We start from the raw sequence: 20,971 nt of genomic DNA on the forward strand, positions 1-20,971 counted from the left end.
CCCCGGGGCGCGCGGGTGGGACGCGCCGGGCGAGGCCATAAAAGGGCGGGGCGGGCGCGCGCGGGGCGCAGTCGGCGCGCCACGTGGAGCGGACGCGGAGCGCGCGGCACCGCCATGGCCTCCAACGGTACCGGCCGGCCCCGGAGCCCCCTTTACCGGCGGGCGGGGAGCCCCGAGCCCCGGGGAGGGAGCCCCCGACCCCTCCGGGGAGGGAGACCCGGACCCCCCCGAGCCCCGGGGAGGGAGCCCCCGACCCCTCCGAGCCCCGGGGAGGGAGCCCCGACCCCTCCGGGAGGGAGCCCCGGACCCCCCCCGAGCCCCGGGGAGGGACCCCCCGACCCCCCCGAGCCCCGGGGAGGGAGCCCCGACCCCTCCGAGTCCCGGGGAGGGACCCCCGACCCCTCCGAGTCCCGGGGAGCTCCTCCTGAAGCGCCGGGCTCGGGGGGAGCGGGCGCCGCGGCGCTCCGGGCGCTCCGGGAGCGGATCCTGAGGGGGGTTGCGGCCTGGCGCGTGTCCTTGGTGCCTACCGAGCTTTTAAACGGCCGCCTCCTCGCTAATTGCCGTGCTTGGAGCTTGGTTTCATTGGGGGGTTTGGTGCCCTCCGCGCGCCGCCGGGGCTGTGCGTGGTTCGATGCCGCTGCGTTTCCGCCACGCCTGGCTTTTGGGGTTTTTTTTTTTTATATTTAAGTCATCTTTTCCCGTTTTTCTCTCAGTATATCCCCGCCTTAGCGCGGGTAAACGCCTCGATCCTAAGCCCCCAACCGCGGATTTCATTTCGGCCGCTTTTTTCCGGCGCGTTTTTCCCGCTGGAAGCGCCGCGGACGGGGCGGGGGCCGAACAAAGCGCCGCGCCCGCCTGCCCCGCGCCTGCGGCGGCGAGCAAGGTTAACCCGGAACCCCCCATTTTAACGCGGAAAACGTCAGTTTTGAATGAAATCTCCGGGATTTTGAGGGGATTTTGAGAGAATTTCGCCGTTGTTTCGGGGGGGTTGGGGGGGGTTTCCCCGCCCGCCATTTTGTGGCTTCGCCTCTGCGCCACCGCCGCCATTTTGCGCGCGCGGCGCATGCGCGGCGCCGCTGCCGCAGTGCCACATCCGGGTCCTTCCTGTCGATCGGAGCCCGTCAGAGCCCATTAAACCCCAGATAAATCGGATTAAAAGCGAAATAAATCAAATACAGTAAAGAACGAAACCTGCAAACTTCGGCTTCGGCGGTAAAAAGTGCCCCGCGGTTAAAAGCCGCCGTGTCGTGATGAGGAGGGAGGGTTGAGTTCCCCCGCCCCCCCCGCGCGCTTTGTTGTGGATTTCTGAGGGGAATTTTCCCGTGTTTTAGTGAAATACAAAGTTTTATAGTGAAATTTGTGTTATATTGTGCTATTGATGTCACTTTTTGGGGGAATTTGATGGTAAATGCAGGTTTTTGACCCTCCAAATCCTCCTCCCCCCCCGCCCGGCCCTCCTTTTGTTAAGGCGAAGCCTGAGGGGGCGTTTGATAATTCGCTTTTGGTTTTAACACCTAAACACTTCCATTTAGATTTCTCTTCTCATTTCACGTGTAAATTGTTTAATTCGTTGATTTCCCTCCGCTTTTTAGAGGCTTTTTTCGCTGTAGGCACCGTGTGCTCCCACACCCGCCTTTGTTGAGCGGCGCCCGAGGGGGGAATTTGAACTTCCCCCTTGAGGTTTTTTCGGCCTGAACAATGAAATTTGTGCCAATTGTTGTTTTTTTATAGCCCGTCAGGACTGAAATTCAAACTCTGGCTCGCTCTCCGAGGGGGAGATTTGCTGTAAAACCGCGATTTTAGACCCTCTTGGTTGCGCTGAGCCCGCGGGGGCCTCGAGGCCCAAGGATCGAATTCCCCTTAATTTCCATTTTTTGCTAATTAAAATCGATCAATCTGCGTGGGCGTTTTCCGCCCTTGAGCGGGGATTCGCTGCCGTCGGGTGAACAAACAGCCCGAAGGCGCTCCGGTTTCGCGCCGAGGTTCGGCTTTTCTCTGCCCCGAAAAGCCCAAACCCGACTCGGCGTTTCCTGATTAAATGAGCAAAACGGGTCGGTTTGGAGGCGGTTTTAATTAAGCTCCCCTAATTAGCCGCTTCCCGTTAATAACTGGTCGCGCTAATGAATTGATTTCTTCAGTAGGAAGCGTTTTCGCGCCTTTCGAGCGTTGAAATTTTTTCCTCCTTGCGGTTTTAATTTTTTCCTTTCTTTCCAATGAAAAGCGGTTTAGCAAAAACAGCTAATAACGTGCGGCAGTGCTAATTATTAATCCGTTAATAATTTATTAACTCGTTCGTTCCGGGTCGCTCGGGGTTGTTTATTGATTGGAAGACGCTTTTGAGGGGCGGTCAATCGGTTTATCGGAAGGTGGTTGTTGTTGGTAATTAGCGCTGTGAGGATGGGCTTAATTAAAGGGATTCATTAGCGCTCAGGAGAGCTGGCCATCTCAAGGTGCGTTGATTGGTTTTTGTTTTAATTAACGGCACCTCGTTAATAGCTGAAATCCCCTCATTAATGGCTGAAATCATCTCGTTAATAGCTGGAATCTCCTCGTTAATAGCTGAAATCCCCTCGTTAATGGCTGAAATCACCTCATTAATAGCTGAAATCACCTCATTAATAGCTGAAATCACCTCATTAACAGCAGAAATCACCTCGTTAATAGCTGAAATCCTCTCAATAGCTGAAATCACCTTGTTAATACTGAAATTCCCTCATTAATAGTTGAAATTTCTTCATTAAGAGCTGAAATCCTCTCATTAATAGCTGAAATCATTTCATTAATAGCAGAAATCACCTCGTTAATAGCTGAAATCACCTCATTAATAGCTGAAATCATTTCATTAATAGCAGAAATCACCTCGTTAATAGCTGAAACCCTGAAATAAGTGGAGATCTTGTGCGGATATTTTTGGGCTTAATTTTTTAATTAAATCAGTCAATCAGTAACTGATCATACGAAAGAAATGCCTGAGCATTAAGGTGTTTAATGAGCTGTAATTAATTAGTCGCAGATAATTTTACCGATAGTTGAATTAATCGGCGAGATTTCCCTGCTGGATCTTTAATTCCGATTGTCGCGTCCGCGACCGAGGGCACGCGGGGAATTAATTTGATTCCAAGCGTTTAACGACGGAGGAGACCAAAAACCGCCCCCGAGTCGTTTCAAGGCGTTCGGCGGTTCAGTTTCCAATTAGCGCCGCTTCGTTAATGACCCGTAGCGTTAATTAAGGGGGTCGAGTGCTGCGTTGACTCCCGGAAACGAAGCGCTCGTTAGACCGTTATTTCGTATTTAACGAACGGAGGAAAGCAGATTTATCTGGAAGCCCCTTAATTAATAACTTTAATTAATAACTTCAATTAATAACTTCAATTAATAATTTCAATTAAACGCCGAGGTGGTTTTGCTGCTTTTTCCACAATTAAAATATTCTTTTAACGACTTTTTAAGCTCTTTGTAATTAAAGAGTAACCGGCCGTTTCAAAGCCCTTCGTTAGCTAATTAATGACTTCAATTAGTGGGGTTAATTCCCGAATATTTCTGCTGTTTCCTTTGTCATTGCTCTCGTAATAACCGGGGAGCGTTTGCTGATTAATTATTCGGAGCGTTGGGTAATTAATCCCTCCCTCATCGATGACTCGAGCCAAGGGGGTCGGGTCCACGACGGGTTTTTTTGCCGTTTCCTCCGCGAGTCGTTTTCCCGTCGTCGGGGAATCCAGGGCGACGCCGGTCGTTAATCCCGTTCGTTAACGGCCCGAGGGGCTTCATTAAGCGTTGCCGGGTTAATTAGCAGGCGCGTAACGAGCTCGGGGGGGGGGCGGGGCTCCTGGGAGCGAGTTCCTGCCGGGCTGACGGCGGTTCTGGGTTCCCTCCGCAGATTACAGCCAGACGGCGACGCAGAGGTACGAGCCGGGGCCGCCGGGACGGGGCGGGAATTCCGCGGGAATTCTGCGGGAATTGGGCGGGAATTCCGCGGGAATTGGGTGGGAATTGTGGGGGAATCGGGCGGGAATTCCGTGGGAACCGGGCGGGAATTGTGGGGGGATTGAGGGGGGAATTCCATGGGAATTGCGGGGGGGATTGGACGGGATTGGGTGGGAATTGTGGGGGAATTCCGCGGGAATTGCGGGGGGAATTGGATGGGAATTGTGGGGGAATTCCGCAGGAATTCCGCGGGAATTGGGTGGGAATTCCGCAGGAACCGGGCGGGAATTGCGGGTGAATCAGACGGGAATTGTGGGGGGAATTGGGTGGGAATTTCTCGGAAATTGTGGGGGAATTGGGCAGGAATTGTGGGGGAATTCCACAGGAATTGTGGGGGAATTGGGCGGGAACTCAGCGGGAATTGGGCGAGAATTGGGCGGGAATTCCGCGGGAATTGTGTGGGAATTGGGCGGGAATTGCGTGGGAATTCCGTGGGAATTCCTCGGGAATTGTGTGGGAATTGGGCGGGAATTCCGCGGGGATTTTAACCCAGCTTTGGCCCTTCCCCCCCAGTTACGGCGCCTACCCCGCGCCCCCCCAGCCAGAGCTACTCGCAGGGCGGCGGCCAGAGCTACTCGCAGCAGAGCTACGGCGGCTACGGCCAGAGCTCGGACACGGCCTACGGCCAGGGCGGCTACGGCTCCTCCTACGGCCAGGGCCAGAGCGGTCAGTGCTCCCGGAAACCCGGGAGGAACAAAAATCCCCGCGCTTTGATCCGAAATCCCCGTGCTTGTATCCCACCGTGCCCGAAATCGGCAGCTTTGTGCCCAAAACTGCCCTGAAATCCCCAAAACTGAGCCCAGAGCTGCTGGAAAATTCCCTTTTCCCGTCCCCAACTCCCGGTGTTCCCGTCCCCAACTCCCGGTGTTCCCATCCCCGATTCCCGCATTTTTTCCGTCCCCAATTCCCGTCGTTCCCGTCCCAATTCCCACAGTTTTCCCATCCCAATTCCCGCAGTTTTCCCGTCCCAATTCCCGCAGTTTTCCTGTCCCCAATTCCTGTCGTTCCCATCCCAATTCCCGCAGTTTTCCCGCCCCAATTCCCGTTTTTCCCGTCGTTCCCGTCCCAATTCCCGCAGTTGTTCCTGCCCCAATTCCCGCAGTTTTCCCGTCCCCAATTCCTGTCGTTCCCGTCCCAATTCCCGCAGTTTTCCCGTCCCCAATTCCTGTCGTTCCCATCCCAATTCCCGCAGTTTTCCCGCCCCAACTCCCGCGGTTTTCCCGCCCCAATTCCCGCGGTTTTCCCGTCCCGATTCCCGCAGTTTTCCCATCCCAATTCCCGCGGTTTTCCCACCCCAATTCCCGTTTTTCCCGTCGTTCCCGTCCCCAATTCCTGCGGTTTTCCCGCCCCAATTCCCGCAGTTTTCCCGCCCCAATTCCCGCAGTTTTCCCGTCCCCAATTCCCGCAGTTTTCCCGCCCCAATTCCCGCAGTTTTCCCGCCCCAATTCCCGTTGTTCCCGTCCCCAATTCCCGCGGTTTTCCCGTCCCAATTCCCGCGGTTTTCCCATCCCCAATTCCCGTTTTTCCCGTCGTTCCCGCCCCAATTCCCGCGGTTTTCCCGTCGTTGCCGTCCCAACTCCGGCCCTTTGGGCGCAGGTTACTCGGCGCCGGCGGCTCCCCCCCTCGTACGGCTCGGGCGGCTTCGGCTCCGGCCAGAGCTCCCAGGGCACCTACGGCCAGAGCTCGTCCTACCCCGGCTACTCCCAGCCCCCCGCCGCCGCCTCCGCCTCCGCCAGGTAATTAGCCTGCCCTTAATTAATTAGCGATAGCCATTAGCGATCCGCGGGGGGCGTGAACCCCGACCCGGTAACGGCAAACCCGGGATCAGTCGCCCCCGGTGACCCCAAAGCTCCTCCCCCCCGGGTATTGCCAGCCCTCTGTGTGTGCCAGGTAATTAATGAGCCGTTAATTAATTAGCATTAATAATTAGCGATCCGTGGGTTACGTTAATCTCAAAGCAATAACGGCAAACCCGGGATCAGTCGCCCCCGGTGACCCCAAAGCTCCTCCCCCCCCGGGTATTGCCAGCCCTCTGTGTGTGCCAGGTAATTAATGAGCCATTAATTAATTAGCGTTAGTGATTAGCGATCCGTGGGTTACGTTAATCTCAAAGCAATAACGGCAAACCCCGGATCAGTCGCCCCCGGTGACCCCAAACCTTCTCTTCCCACGGGTATTCCCAGCCCTCTGTGTGTCCAGCAGGTAATTAATGAGCTGTTAATTAACTAATACCAGCCACGAGGTGAATTCCAGGTGGTTTGGGCTGAATTCCCGGGTTTTTGAGCAAAGCCCGGTTATTTGGGGTGAATTCCGGCTGGTTTTGCTCAATTCCCAGCTCATTTGGGGCTGAATTCCCGGGTTTCGTGTCTAATTCTCAGCGGTTTTTAGTGAATTCCCGTTTTTTGCGGATATTCCCCGTGTTTTTTGTCCATCCCTGCCGGATTTTGGGCTGAATTCCCTGGATTCGGGGCAAATCCCGGTTATTTTGGGTCAATTCCGGCTGTTTTGGTTCCGATCTCATTCCAGGCCGCCCTCCCGGCATTTCCCGTCCTCATTGGGTGATTTTTGGTGAATTCCCGTTTTTTTGGGTTAATCCCGTGTGTTTTCTGTCCATCCCTGCCGTTTTTTGGGCTGAATTCCCTGGATTTTGGTCCGATTTCCCGTTTTTTTTTTTTCCCTTCCCCAGCTACGGCAGCGGCTCCGGCAGCTCCAGCTACGGCCAAGCGCCGAGCGGCGGCTACAACCAACAGAGCGGCGGCTACAACCAGCAGAGCTACAGCCAGCAGTCCTCCTACAACCCGCCGCCGAGCTACAGCCAGCAGGGCCAGTACAGCTCCGGCGGATGTGAGCGACGTTCCCGGAAAAATCCCGGGATTTGGGGCAAAAAACGCGGAGTTCGGGCAAAACCGGCGCCGGAATCGGCCCGTTTTGGGGTGAAACCGGGAAGTTTGGGGGGTTTGGGGTCGTGCTGCGGCGCGCCCCGAGCCACGGCCGGCGGGGCCGGGACAGCTCCGGGGGATGGGAGCGACGTTCCCGGAAAAATCCCGGGATTTGGGGCGAAAAAACGCGGAGTTTGGGGTCAGAATCGGCCGTCTCCGGGATTTCGTCCCGAATTCCGCGGATTTGGGGGCGGAATCCTTGGAATCTGGGGCAGAATTTCCCGGATTTAGTCCGGGATTCCTTGGATTTGGCGCAAAACCTGCGAGATTTGGGGCAGAATCTGCAGAATTCGGGGCGGGGTCTGTCAGATTGGGGGCGGGGTCTGTCACATTGGGGGCGGGGTCTGTCACATTGGGGGCGGGGTCTGTCACATTGGGGGCGGGGTCTGTCCCATTGGGGCGGGGTCTGTCACATTGGGGGCGGGGTCTGTCCCATTGGGGCGGGGTCTGTCAGATTTACAATCTGGGGGATTCGGCTCCAAACCTGCCGCGTGTTGCCCAAATCTCCCGTTTTTTCCCGGTATCCCCGCTCCCCTAATCCCGTTGTTTTCCCGGTATTCCCGCCCCCCTAATCCCGTTTTTTCCCGGTATCCCCGCTCCCCTAATCCCGTGGTTTTCCCGGTATTCCCGCCCCCCCTAATCCCGTTTTTTCCCGGTATCCCCGCTCCCCTAATCCCGTTTTCCCGCCGGTATTCCCGCCCCCTAATCCCATTTTTCCCGGTATTCCCGCCCCCCTAATCCCGTTTTTCCCAGTATCCCCACTCCCCTAATCCCATTTTTCCCCAATTCCCGCCCCCCCTAATCCCGTTGTTTTCCCGGTGTCCCGCCCCCCTAATCCCGTTGTTTTCCCGGTATCCCGCCCCCCCTAATCCCGTTTTTTCCCGGTGTCCCGCCCCCCCTAATCCCGTTTTTCCCGGTATCCCGCCCCCCTAATCCCATTTTTCCCGGTATCCCGCCCCCCTAATCCCGTTTTTCCCGGTGTCCCGCCCCCCTAATCCCGTTTTTTCCCGGTGTCCCGCCCCCCTAATCCCGTTTTTCCCGGTGTCCCGCCCCCCTAATCCCGTCGTCTCTCCCCGTTTCCCAGCCAGCAGCTACGGGCAGGACGGCGGCTCCCTGAGCTCGGGGGGCTACGCCGAGGCCGGCGGCGGCTACGGCTCCTCGGCGCCCCCCGAGCGCAGCCGCGGCCGCGGCGCCTTCGGCTCGCGCGGCGGCTTCGAGCGCGGCTCCCGCGGCTCCCGCGGCGCCCGCGGCGCCTCCATGGGGTGAGTGGCCCGGGAACGCCGGGCGGGGACGCGCCGGAAACGCCGGGCGGGGCCGCGGGAGGGACGGCCGCGCCGAGGGCTGGGCGGGGAGGAGACGGGAAAGGGGCACGGGGCGGAGGAAACGGGGAGAGGCTGCGGAGGAGGCGAGGGGAAAGCGGGGGAAAATTGGGGGAAATTTGGGAGAAATTTGGGGGAAAATTGGAGGAAAATTGGAGGGAAATTGGGAGAAAATTGGAGGAAAATTCCGAAAGAATAAGGAAAATTGGGGGAAAATTGGGAGAAAAAATGGGGGAAATTGGGAGGGAAATTGGGAGAAAATTGGAGAAAAATTTGGGGGAAAATTGGAGGGAAGTTGGGAGAAAATGAGGAAAATTAGGGGGAAAATGAAGGGAAAATGAGGGAAAAAATGGAGGAAAAGGAGGAAAATTGGGGGAAAATTGGGAGGAAATTGGAGGGAAATTGGGGAAAATGAGGAAAATAATTGAGGGAAAATAGGAAAATTGGGGGGAGAAAGTGGGGAAAAATTGGAGGGAAATTGGGAGAAAATGAGGAAAATTGGGGGAAATAGGGAAAATTGGGAGAAAGGACGGGGAAGAATGGGAGAAAATTGGGAAATGAGGAAAATTGGGGGAAGTTGGGGCAAAATGAGGAAAATTGGGGGGAAAAAAGAGGAAAATTAGGGGAAAATTGGGGGAAATTGGGGGGAAATGAGGAAAATTGGGGAATGGGGAAAATTGGGGAAAAATTGGGGGGAAAAGGGAAAAATTGGGAAATGGGGAAAACCTGGGGGAAACGGTCAAGATTTGGAGGGTTTAGGAAGGAAGAGATGCCAAAAATGGTGGTTTTTGGGAAGGAAAAGGTGGAGAAACGGGAGTTTTGGGGGAGAAAAACTGGTTTTTAAGGGAAAAAAAAAGGATTTTTGAGGGTTAAAAGAACCGAACTGGAGAACGGTGGGAAAAAAAAAGGATTTTTGGGGAGAGAATTGGGGAAAAAAGGTGGAAAAAATGGATTTTGGGGGAAAAAAAGGTGGAAAAACGAGAGGAAACGGGAGTTTTTTGGGGGAATGTTAAAAAGGAGAAATGGGTTTTTTTGGAAAACAAAATGGAAAAGGAAAAGGGAAAAAAAAAGGTTTCGGGAAAGGAAAAAGGTGGAAAAACTGGAAAAAAAAACCCAAACGGGTTTTTGGTAGTGAAAATGGTGAGAGGTGAAAAAATGACGGAGGTTTGGGTAAGAAAAAGGTGGAAAAAATTAGAAAAAACGGAGTTTTGGGGAAGGAAAAAATGGAAAAAAATGTTGCCAAGGTCACCTGCAGCCTCTGGTCCCGCAGGGGGAAAAAAACTGGATTAAAAAGGTGGAATTTGGGAAAAATCCTGAGAGAAAAAGGTGGAATTTAGGATAAAAAAACCCTGAAAAAACGGTTGGAAATATGTTTTTAAAAAGTGTGAATTTTGGGCAAAATACTTAAAGGGAAAAGTGGAATGAGAAGGAAAAATATGAAAAAAAAACCACAAAAGGTGGATTTGGGGTTAAAAAGGGAAAAAAAAAGTGAAACGTAGGGAAAGAACCCGATTGAAGGAAAAAGGTGAAATTTCCAGGTGAAAAAGCAAATTAAAAAGGTGGGAATTTGGGAAAAAAAAAAATACAGGGAAAAAAAAACAGAAACGGAGAAAAATCCCCTAAAAATCTTGGAACTGGTGGAATTTAGGGGAGAAAAAAAAAAAACGGGGAAAAAAAAAATACGGAAAAAGAAAATCCCAACTTGGTGCGTTTCGGGGTCGCTGCAGAGAGAAAACGGGTTAAAGTCCAAGCGAAGGGTAAAAAGTGGTTTAAAAATAAAGGAAAAGTGGATTTTGCGGGAAAATCCGCCGGATTTGGAAGGTTTGGTGTCGCTGGTGAGGAGATTTTGGTGTCCCCGGTGCTTGAAAATGGTGAAAAACGGTGGAAAAAGCCAAAAAAAAAGAAACAAAACGGGTTCAAAAGGGTCGAAAAAAAAAAGATTTAAATAAAAAAAAAGGAAATAAAAGGGTTGAAAGTGGTAAAAAGGAGAAAGGTGAGGATGGTTTGAGGCGGTTTGAAAGTGGAAAATGGTGAAGAAACGGTTAAAAAAGTGTAAAGAAAAAGAGGGAAAATAGAAAAAAAAAATATATATATGTAAAAAGTGAAGAGAAATGGTAAAACTTGGGGGAAAAAAACCCAAAAAAAGGGGAAATGGTAAAAATGAAAAGGGTAAAAAATGGTAAAACAGGGAAGGAAAAAGCCGAAGGTGGGGAAATGTAAAAAATTTAAAAACAAGGAAGGAAAACTTGGTGGAAAAAACTGGAAAAAAAAGGAAAAATGAGGGGAAAAAAGTGTTAAAAAAAGGGGAAAAACTGGTGGAAAAAAACGCCAGAAAAAAAAAAAAAGGGAAAAATGAGGAAACAAAGAAAAGAAAAGGGGGAAAAACTGGTGGAAAAAAATGCCAGAAATAAAGGGAAAAATGAGGAAAAAAAGGGAAAAAAGTGTAAAAAAAAGGGGAAAAACTGGTGGAAAAAAACACCTCAAAAAAAGAGGGAAAATTGAGGGGAAAAAAGAGAAAAAAAGTGTAAAAAAAGGGTAAAAACTGATGGCAAAAAATGCCGGAAAAGAAAGGGAAAAATGAGGAGAAAAAGAGAAAAAAAGTGTAAGAAAGTGTAAAAAAAGGGGAAAAACTGGTGGAAAAAAACGCCGGAAAAAAAGGGGGAAATTGAGGAAAAAAAGAGGAAAAAAGTGTAAAAAAAGGGGAAAAATCTGGTGGAAAAAAACACCTGAAAAAAAAAAAAAAGAAAAATGAGGGAAAAAAAGTGTAAAAAAAGGGGGAAAAACTGGTGGAAAAAAAACGCCGGAAAAAAAAGGGAAAATTGAGGAAAAAAGTGTAAAAAAAAGGGGAAAGTTGGTGGAAAAACGCCAGAAAAAAAAGGGAAAATTGAGGAAAAAAAAAAAAAGATAAAAAAAGTGTAAAAAAGTGTAAAAAAAGGGTAAAAACTGGTGGCAAAAAATGCCGGAAAAGAAAGGGAAAAATGAGGAGAAAAAGAGAAAAAAAGTGTAAAAAAAGTGTAAAAAAAAGGGGAAAAACTGGTGGAAAAAAACATCTGAAAAAAAAAGGGAAAATTGAGGGAAAAAAAGAGAAAAAAGTGTAAAAAAAAGGGGAAAATTGGTGGCAAAAAGGTGTAAAAACGGTGTGAAAAGCGGCGGAGTCGGGGCGGTCGTTGGGGTTTCTGCCGCCGGTTTTTGGGTGGAGAAAGGCGCTTTGGGGGCTCCAGGTGAGTATTTCTGGGGGGAGCTTTGGGGGGGTCTTGTTGTGCCTGTTTGACCAACCTCTGCCTTTTGTGTGCTGCAGGTGTGACACAAAAAAAATAAAAAGCAGCGACAAAAAAATCCGCCTCAAAAAAAAAAAAAAATTAAAAAAAAAAAAAAGGCAGAAAAGGGCAAAAAAAAAAAAAAAACACCCCAAAAAATTTTTAATTTTTAACCACTGGAAACGCTCAGGGGGCGAGGAGGGGGAGAAAAATCCAGGAGGAGGGAGTGGAAAAAATGGGAAAAAAAAAAAAGATTTTTTTTTTTTTTTCATTTTCCTGAATTTTGGGCTGAATCCCAACTTTGCTGCATCCAGGAGGAAAAAGCGTCGGCGGCGAGGAAAAAAAAAAAAAACACCCAAAAAATGAAAAAAACCGAAAAAAAATTCAAAAAACCCCAAGAAAAGCCCCAAAAATTGGGATTTTCTCCCAAAAAAAAAAGGAAAAACCCCCCGAATTCGGAGTTTTTTTTGCCAGTGTTCCCAGAGGTTTTAGGCAGGGGTTCCAAAATTCCTGATTATCTTCTAATTTATCTCCTCAGCGGTGGTGAGCGTGGTGGCTTCAATAAATTCGGTGGTAAGTCCCAAAAATTTGAGGTTTCGAGCCCAAAAATGATTTAAAAAAAAAAAACAAAAAAAATGAATTTGAGGCAAAGAAAAAAAAAAAAAAAAGGTTTTTTTTAATTTTATTTTATTTTTTGGTATTTTTTCCCCCATTTTTCCTGGGCGGGAGGAATTTTAAAAGGTGGGAAGGGAGGAGGAGGGAAAAAAAAAAACTTTCCCCCCCTTCCTCTCCAGGAATGGAATTCAGGTGTAAAAAAAGAAACAAAAAAATTGAAGGGAATAAAAAAAAAAAACAGAACCCGATGGTTTCTGGGAAAAAATGGTGGGAAAATGAGGAAAAAACGGTGGTTGGTTTTTTTTTTTGGTTGGGAGGGGAGGGATGAGGGTGAAAATGGAAAAAAAAAAAACCAAAAAAAAGGTGATTTTTTGGTTAAAAGGAAAAAAAAAAAACCGCTGCATGTGTGGAAAAAGAAAAAGAGTGAAAAAAAAATCTCAGGTTTGGTGTTTTTGGGGGGAAAACCCCGAATCCGAGGAGTTTTTGGGGGAGTCGTGAAAACGAAAAGCGCCGGTGACCTTGAGGTTTTTGGTGGAATTTCTGGTGGAAAAAAAAGGAAAAAAAAGGGGAAAAAAAAGGGGAAAAAAAGGAGAAAAAAGGGGAAAAAAAAGAGAGAAAAAAGGTGAAAAATTCACCGCCCACCCCCCCCCAAAAAAAAAAAAATTAAAATTTGGGGGGGAAGGAGTTTGGAGCTGCAGTGGATCCCAAAAAAACTGGGAAAAAAAACCCCAAAAAACCGGGAAGTTGGTGCTTTTTCCCAAATCCCCGAGGTTCAGCCCGATTCCCAGCGGGGCTTCGCTGGGGGAGGGGTTGGGTGGGGGTTGGGGGTTTTTTTTTGGAGGGGGAAAGGGAAAAATTAAAAAACGATGCGTGGTTTGAGTCCGAGAAGAGTTGGGGAAGAAATTGAGGGGAAACGGGGAAAAATGAGGAAAAATATGGGGAAAATGGAGAAAAAATGAGGAAAAATGGAGGAAAATGAGGAAAAACGGAGGAAAATAAGGGGAAAATGAGGAAAAATGGAGAAAAAATGAGGAAAAACAGGAAAAGGAGAGAAAGGAAAATGAGGAAAAAATGGAGAAAAATGAGGGAAAAAATGGAGAAAAACGAAAAAAAAGGAGGAGAAAAAGGAAAAAAAGGAAAAGGAGGGAAAAAAGGAGGAAAAAAAAAGGAGAACTCGGCGTCTCCGGAGCCTTTTTGGGGAGAAACTTCCGGAACGGGAATTCCCGGCTGGGAAAAGGTGAAAAAAAGGGAAAAAAAAATTGAAAAAAACCGGAGGATTTTGGTGCCAAATTTGGGGATTTTTGCCCCCAAGGCGGGGCCGGGGGAGGGGGCCGGGGAAAGGGGCGTGTCCGGGAGGGCGGAGGAGGCGGGGCCTGGGCTGGTCACGCCCAGGCCCCGCCCCCTCATTTGCATGACGCGGGGCTGTGTTTGTTTTCCATGTGTGGCCTGGACAGGACCCCGGGACCAGGGGCCGCGGCACGACCCAGGTAATCCGCTAATTAATGGGTGATTAACGAGAGTTAATCGGCGCTTGGGGTCGGCAGTTAGTGCTAATTAGCGGTTATTAATTAATGAACGAGCCGGCAGGTGAGCGGGACACCACCACTGCGGTGTGGGGGAGGGGCCTGGCGGCCATTTCCGAGCGCCGGGGGGTGATTGGCCTGGGTTGATGATCCGTAATTCATGCTAATTAGCGGTAATTAATTAATGAACGAACCGGCAGGTGAGCAGGACAACTCGGACAACAACACGATCTTCGTGCAGGGGCTGGGCGAGAACGTCACCATCGAGTCCGTGGCCGATTACTTCAAACAGATCGGGATCATCAAGGTGAGGCACACCTGGGCCAGGTGAGGGGGACACCTGGACACACCTGGGACACCTGGGGACAGCTGGGACACACCTGGGGACACCTGGACACGCCTGGGGACACCTGGGGACACCTGGGGACACCTGGGGACACCTGGGGACATCTAAAATACACCTGGGGACACCTGGGGACACCTAAAATACACCTGGGGTCACCTGGGACACCTGGGGACACCTAAAATACACCTGGGGTCACCTGGGACACCTGGGGACACCTAAAATACACCTGGGGACACCTGGGGACACACCTGGGACGGGTGAGGGACACACCTGAGACACCTAAAATACACCTGGGGACACCTGGGCCAGGTGAGGGACACCCTTAGGAACAGGTGAGAGACTCAGCTCTCACTGGTCACTCAGCGGTCACTCAGCGGTCAGTGGTCACTCCGCAGACCAACAAGAAGACGGGCCAGCCCATGATCAGTGTGGGGTCACTCGGGGTCACTCGGGTCTCACAGCTCATTGGGGTCACTCAGTGGTCGGGGGTCGGTCAGTGGTCACTCAGTGGTCACTCAGTGGTCACTCAGCGGTCACTCAGCGGTCACTCAGCGGTCAGTGGTCACTCCGCAGACCAACAAGAAGACGGGCCAGCCCATGATCGGTGTGGGGTCACTCGGGGTCACTCGGGTCTCACAGCTCGTTGGGGTCACTCAGTGGTCGGGGGTCGGTCAGTGGTCACTCAGTGGTCACTCAGCGGTCACTCAGCGGTCACTCAGCGGTCAGTGGTCACTCCACAGACCAACAAGAAGACGGGCTGGCCCATGATCAGTGTGGGGTCACTCGGGGTCACTCGGGTCTCACAGCTCGTTGGGGTCACTCAGTGGTCGGGGGTCGGTCAGTGGTCACTCAGTGGTCACTCAGTGGTCAGTGGTCACTCAGCGGTCAGTGGTCACTCCGCAGACCAACAAGAAGACGGGCCAGCCCATGATCAATCTGTACACCGACCGCGAGACCGGCAAGCTCAAGGGCGAGGCCACCGTGTCCTTCGACGACCCGCCCTCGGCCAAGGCCGCCATCGACTGGTTCGATGGTCAGTCCCAGAATTCCCGTCCTAACCCCCAAATTCCCGCTCTTTATCCCAGAATTCCCGCTCTTTCCACCCCAAAAATTCCTGCTCTTTTCGCCCCAAAATTCCTGCTTTTCATCCCCAAAATTCCCACTTTTCGTCCCCAAAATTCCTGCTCTTTCCACCTCAAAATTCCCATCCTAATCCCCAAATTCCCGCTCTTTATCCCAAAATTTCCGCTTTTCATCCCGAAAATTCCTGCTCTTTTCCACCCCAAAATTCCCATCCTAAAGCCCAAATTGCCGCTCTTTATCCCAAAATTCCTGCTTTTCTACCCTGAAATTCCTGCTCTTTCCACCCCAAATTCCTGCTCTTTCCACCTCAAAATTCCCATCCTAAAGCCCAAATTCCCGCTCTTTATCCCCAAAATTCCCGCTTTTCATCCCCAAAATTCCTGCTCTTTTCACCCCAAAATTCCCGCTTTTTATCCCCAAAATTCCTGCTCTTTCCACCCCAAAATTCCTGCTCTTTTCACCCCAAAATCCTGGGTTTTGTCCCCAAAATTCCTGGTCTTTATTCCTAAAATTCCTACTTTTTACCCCAAAATTCCTGTTGTTTTATTCCCAAAGTCCTCTCTCCCCAAAACTTCTTTTCTACAAAATCTCCTCGCCCGTCAAAAAAACCCATTTTCCCCAAAATTTAATTTTTCCTTTTCTTTTCCTCCCAAATTTAATTTTTCTTTTTCTTTTCCCCCCAAATTTAGTTTTTCCTTCTTTTTTCCCCCAAAATTTGATTTTTCCTTTTTTTTCCCCCAAAATTTAATTTTTCCTTCTCTTTTCCTTCTTTTTTTTTGCCTTTTTTTTCTTCTCTTTCCCTTCCGTTTCCCTGTTAATTTTTTTCCCCGTTTTCCCCCTCGCCCTTCCCGTTTTCCTCACTCTGTTTTCCCCCCAAAATTCCCGTTTTTTGTTGTTTTCCAGGCAAGGAATTCTCTGGGAATCCCATCAAGGTCTCCTTCGCCACTCGCCGCGCGGATTTCACCCGGGGCGGCGGCGGCCGCGGCCGTGGCCGGGGAGGTGAGACCCAAAATCCCCGGTTTTCACCCCAAAATCCCCGTTTTTGTCCTAAAATCCGCTTTTTTCACCCCAGAAAACGCCTTTCTTATCCCAGAGATCCCTTTTTATCCCGAAATTCCCTTTATTTAATACAAAAATTCCTTTTTTCCACCCCAAAATCTTTTTTCACCCCCAAAAATCACCCCTTTTATCCCAAAATTCCCTTTTTCCACCCCAAAACCTCCCCTTTTCACCCCCAAAAATCCTCTTTTTATCCAGAAATTTCTTCTTCTCCTGCAGTTTCCCTTTACGATCCCAAATTCTCCCTTTTTCCCCGAAAACCTCACGTCTTCTATCCCAAATTCTCCCCTTTCTCATCCCAGAATTCCCCTTTGCATCCCAAAATTCCCCATTTTTCACCCCAAACTCCGGGGTTCTCTCCCTCCAGGCCCCCCGGGCCGGGCAGGTTCCCTCATTCCCACATTCCCCCATTCCCACATTCCCGGTTTTCCCAAACTCCGGGGTTCTCTCCCTCCAGGCCCCCCGGGCCGGGCAGGTTCCCCCATTCCCCCATTCCCCCATTCCCCCATTCCCACATTCCCCCATTCCCACATTCCCCCATTCCCCCATTCCCACATTCCCACATTCCCGGTTTTCCCAAACTCCGGGGTTCTCTCCCTCCAGGCCCCCCGGGCCGCGGCGGGTTCCCACATTCCCGGTTTTCCCAAACTCCGGGGTTCTCTCCCTCCAGGCCCCCCGGGCCGGGCGGGTTCCCCCATTCCCCCATTCCCCCATTCCCCCATTCCCCCATTCCCCCATTCCCCCATTCCCCTATTCCCCCATTCCCACATTCCCCCATTCCCCCATTCCCCTATTCCCCCATTCCCCCATTCCCACATTCCCCCATTCCCCCATTCCCACATTCCCACATTCCCGGTTTTCCCAAACTCCGGGGTTCTCTCCCTCCAGGCCCCCCGGGCCGCGGCGGGTTCCCACATTCCCGGTTTTCCCAAACTCCGGGGTTCTCTCCCTCCAGGCCCCCCGGGCCGGGCGGGTTCCCACATTCCCCCATTCCCACATTCCCCCATTCCCACATTCCCCCATTCCCGGTTTTCCCAAACTCCGGGGTTCTCTCCCTCCAGGCCCCCCGGGCCGGGCGGGTTCCCACATTCCCCCATTCCCACATTCCCGGTTTTCCCAAACTCCGGGGTTCTCTCCCTCCAGGCCCCCCGGGCCGGGCGCGTTCCCCCATTCCCACATTCCCACATTCCCGGTTTTCCCAAACTCCGGGGTTCTCTCCCTCCAGGCCCCCCGGGCCGGGTGCGTTCCCCCATTCCCCCATTCCCCCATTCCCCCATTCCCACATTCCCCCATTCCCGGTTTTCCCAAACTCCGGGATCTCTCCCTCCAGGCCCCCCGGGCCGCGGCGGGTTCGGCTCCGGCGGCTCCGGCGGCCGTGGCGGCTTCACCGGCGGGGGAGGGGCGCAGCAGAGAGCGGGCGACTGGAAATGCCCCAACCCGTGAGTGGGGGACTGGGACGTACTGGGAGGGACTGGGAGGGACTGGGATATACTGGGAATGGGCTGGGAGGGACTGGGATACACTGGGATACACTGGGGTATACTGGGAATGGGCTGGGAATGCCCCAACCCGTGAGTGGGGGACTGGGATATACTGGGGTATACTGGGGTATACTGGGAATGGACTGGGAGGGACTGGGAATGCCCCAACCCATGAGTGGAGGACTGGGAGATACTGGGGGATACTGGGAGGGACTGGGAATGGATTGGGATATACTGGGAATGGGCTGGGAGGGACTGGGATATACTGGGATACACTGGGGTATACTGGGAATGGGCTGGGAATGCCCCAACCCGTGAGTGGGGAACTGGGACATACTGGGAGGGACTGGGAATGGATTGGGAGGGACTGGGAGATACTGGGATACACTGGGGTATACGGGGAATGGGCTGGGAATGGACTGGGAGGGACTGGGAATGCCCCAACCCATGAGTGGGGGAACTGGGATATACTGGGAGGGACTGGGGTATGCTGGGATATCCTGGGAATGGGCTGGGAATGGACTGGGGTATACTGGGAATGGACTGGGAGGGACTGGGATATACTGGGATACACTGGGGTATACTGGGAATGGGCTGGGAGGGACTGGAAATGCCCCAACCCGTGAGTGACAGACTGGGGTATACTGGGATATACTGGGGTATACTGGGATAGACTGGGAGGGAACTGGGATATACTGGGTTATACTGAGAGGGAACTGGAAATGCCCCAACCTGTGAGTGGGGAACTGGGATACACTGGGTTATACTGGGAATGGACTGGGAGGGACTGGGAATGCCCCAACGCGTGAGTGACAAACGGGTGTACTGGTTTGTACTGGGGTATACTGGGTTATACTGGGAAGGGACCGGGAAAGGATCGTTCTCTGTGTGACGTCACCGGCGGCGCAGTGACGTCACCGCTGACGTCACCCGTGACGTCACAGGGCGTGTGAGAACATGAACTTCTCATGGCGGAACGAGTGCAACCAGTGCAAGGCGCCCAAACCCGAGGGCGGGCCCGGGGGGCCCCACCTGGGCGGGGGCGGGGCCGGGAAGTACCCCGGGGGGGGGCGGCGGCCGCGGAGGAAACCACCTGGGTAAGGATCCGGGGGGACACGCCCCCAGCGCACCTGGGGACACGCCCCTGAACACACCTGGGGACACGCCCCTAAACACACCTCAACACACCTGGGGACACCTGAACACACCTGGGGACACGCCCCTAAACACACCTGGGGACACCTGAACACACCTGGGGACACGCCCCTGAACACACCTGGGGACACCTGAACACACCTGGGGACACGCCCCTGAACACACCTGGGGACACCTGGGTAAGGATCCGGGGGAGGACACGCCCCCAGCGCACCTGGGGACACGCCCCTGAACACACCTGGGGACACGCCCCTAAACACACCTGAACACACCTGGGGACACCTAAACACACCTTTGGACACGCCCCTGAACACACCTGAACACACCTGGGGACACGCCCCTGAACACACCTCGGGACACCTGAACACACCTGGGGACACGCCCCTGAACACACCTGGGGACACCTGTTAACTGTGCACACCTGTCCTGTCTCACCTGTTCACACCTGTCCTGTCTCACCTGTTCACACCTGTCCTGTCTCACCTGTTCACGCCTGTTCTGTCTCACCTGTTCATACCTGTTATCTGTTCACACTTGTCCTGTCTCACCTGTTCATACCTGTTATCTGTTCACACCTGTCCTGTGCACACCTGTTCTTACCTGTCGCGCAGGTGGCGGCGGGTTCGAGGATCGCCGCGGGGGCCGGGGCGGGTTCGATCGCGGCGGGTTCACACACACACACACCTGTTACCTGTGTCAGTGTCTCACCTGTCTCACCTGTTCTCACCTGTCTCACCTGTTCTCACCTGCTCTCACCTGTTCTCACCTGTCCCACAGGTGGCGGCGGGTTCGAGGATCGCCGCGGGGGCCGGGGCGGGTTCGATCGCGGCGGGTTCACACACACACACACCTGTTACCTGTGTCGGTGTCTCACCTGTTCTCACCTGTCTCACCTGTTCTCACCTGTTCTCACCTGTTCTCACCTGTCCCGCAGGTGGCGGCGGGTTCGAGGATCGCCGCGGGGGCCGGGGCGGGTTCGATCGCGGCGGGTTCACACACGCACACACCTGTTACCTGTGTCGGTGTCTCACCTGTTCTCACCTGTTCTCACCTGTCTCACCTGTCTCACCTGTCCCACAGGTGGCGGCGGGTTCGAGGATCGCCGCGGGGGCCGGGGCGGGTTCGATCGCGGCGGGTTCCGCGGCCGCGGCGGCGACCGGGGCGGGTTCCGGGGCGGCCGAGGCGGCGACCGCGGCGGCTTCGGGCCCGGCAAGATGGACAACAGGTGAGGCGGGGCACGGGAACGGGGGTTTGGGGAAAATTCCAGGGGATTCGGGAAAAAATGGGATCTTGGGAAAATTCCGGGGGGTTTTAAGGGGAAAAAATGGGATTTGGGGAAAATTCCGGGGGGTTTTAAGGGGGAAAAATGGGGATTTTAGGGGGAAAAAAAATAATGGGGATTTTGGGAAAATTCCGGGGGCTTTGGAGAAAGGATTTGGGGGGGACCGAAACCAGGGATTTGGGGCAAATTCAGGGGTTTTGGAGGGAAAAACGGGGATTTTGGGAAAATTCGGGAGATTTGGGGAGAAACCCCGGGATTTTGGGGCAGTTTGGGCGCAAAACGGGATTTTTGGGAGGGGAGTGAAGCCCTGGGGTTCTGGGGGGAAACGGGACGATTTTGGGGAGAAGTAACGAGGACAGAACGGAAATTCCGGGATTTTTTTGGAGGGTAAATCCGTGAATTTGAGGCTGGGGGATTCCCGGGGTAAAACGGGGGGATTTTCTGAATCAATTAAAACTCGTTAATCGCCGTTAATTATCAACGCAGGGGAGACCACCGGCAGGACCGACGCGAGCGGCCCTACTGAGCCCCTCCCCCACCCCGCCCCGCCCCTCCCCCACCCCATATTTTGTACTGGCCGCCCCTCCCCCACCCGCCGCCCCTCCCCCCGCGGGCTCCACCCCGCTTTTAACCCGCCCCTCCCCCTCAATAAAGGAATTTTGGGGGAGGAGTTTTGTTCGGGCCGGCTTCTGATTGGGTGGGGACGGGAGGTGGGGGCGTGGCTGCGCTGTGAGCTCATTAATGCTCATTAATGAGGCACTTCCGGCCGTGCAGCTCATTAGGGGCTCATTAACGAGCTCGTTAGGCGCTGACGTCACGAAGGGCTGGGCACAAAAATAACGATGGGGCCCTTTAAGGGTGCAAATGGGCGTGTCTGAAGTAATTTGCATAACGAGCGTGGCAATACCATAAATGGACTGGGTGTGGC

The 20,971-nt window shown here is 52.7% G+C and overlaps 1 protein-coding gene across 1 annotated transcript; it reads left to right on the forward strand.

Annotated features, from left to right (window-relative positions):
* Positions 1-83: 83 nt before the first annotated feature.
* Positions 84-20,659, forward strand: LOC136305727 (RNA-binding protein FUS-like). The gene is given in 18 exon segments (XM_066209039.1): positions 84-127; positions 3,878-3,902; positions 4,498-4,516; positions 4,518-4,650; positions 5,581-5,600; positions 5,602-5,720; positions 6,671-6,828; positions 8,008-8,185; positions 12,038-12,072; positions 13,569-13,601; positions 13,838-13,944; positions 14,887-15,016; positions 15,970-16,065; positions 17,456-17,564; positions 18,551-18,668; positions 18,670-18,703; positions 19,842-19,986; positions 20,530-20,659. Coding segments are annotated over 18 exon segments (1,512 nt in total). The 5' UTR covers positions 84-114; the 3' UTR covers positions 20,570-20,659.
* Positions 20,660-20,971: the final 312 nt, after the last annotated feature.

Source organism: Chamaea fasciata, unplaced genomic scaffold (genome assembly GCF_029207755.1).
Source record: "Chamaea fasciata isolate MVZ Bird 193981 ecotype frontalis unplaced genomic scaffold, bChaFas1.0.hap1 SCAF_611, whole genome shotgun sequence".
Classification (NCBI taxonomy): Eukaryota; Metazoa; Chordata; class Aves; order Passeriformes; family Sylviidae; genus Chamaea; species Chamaea fasciata.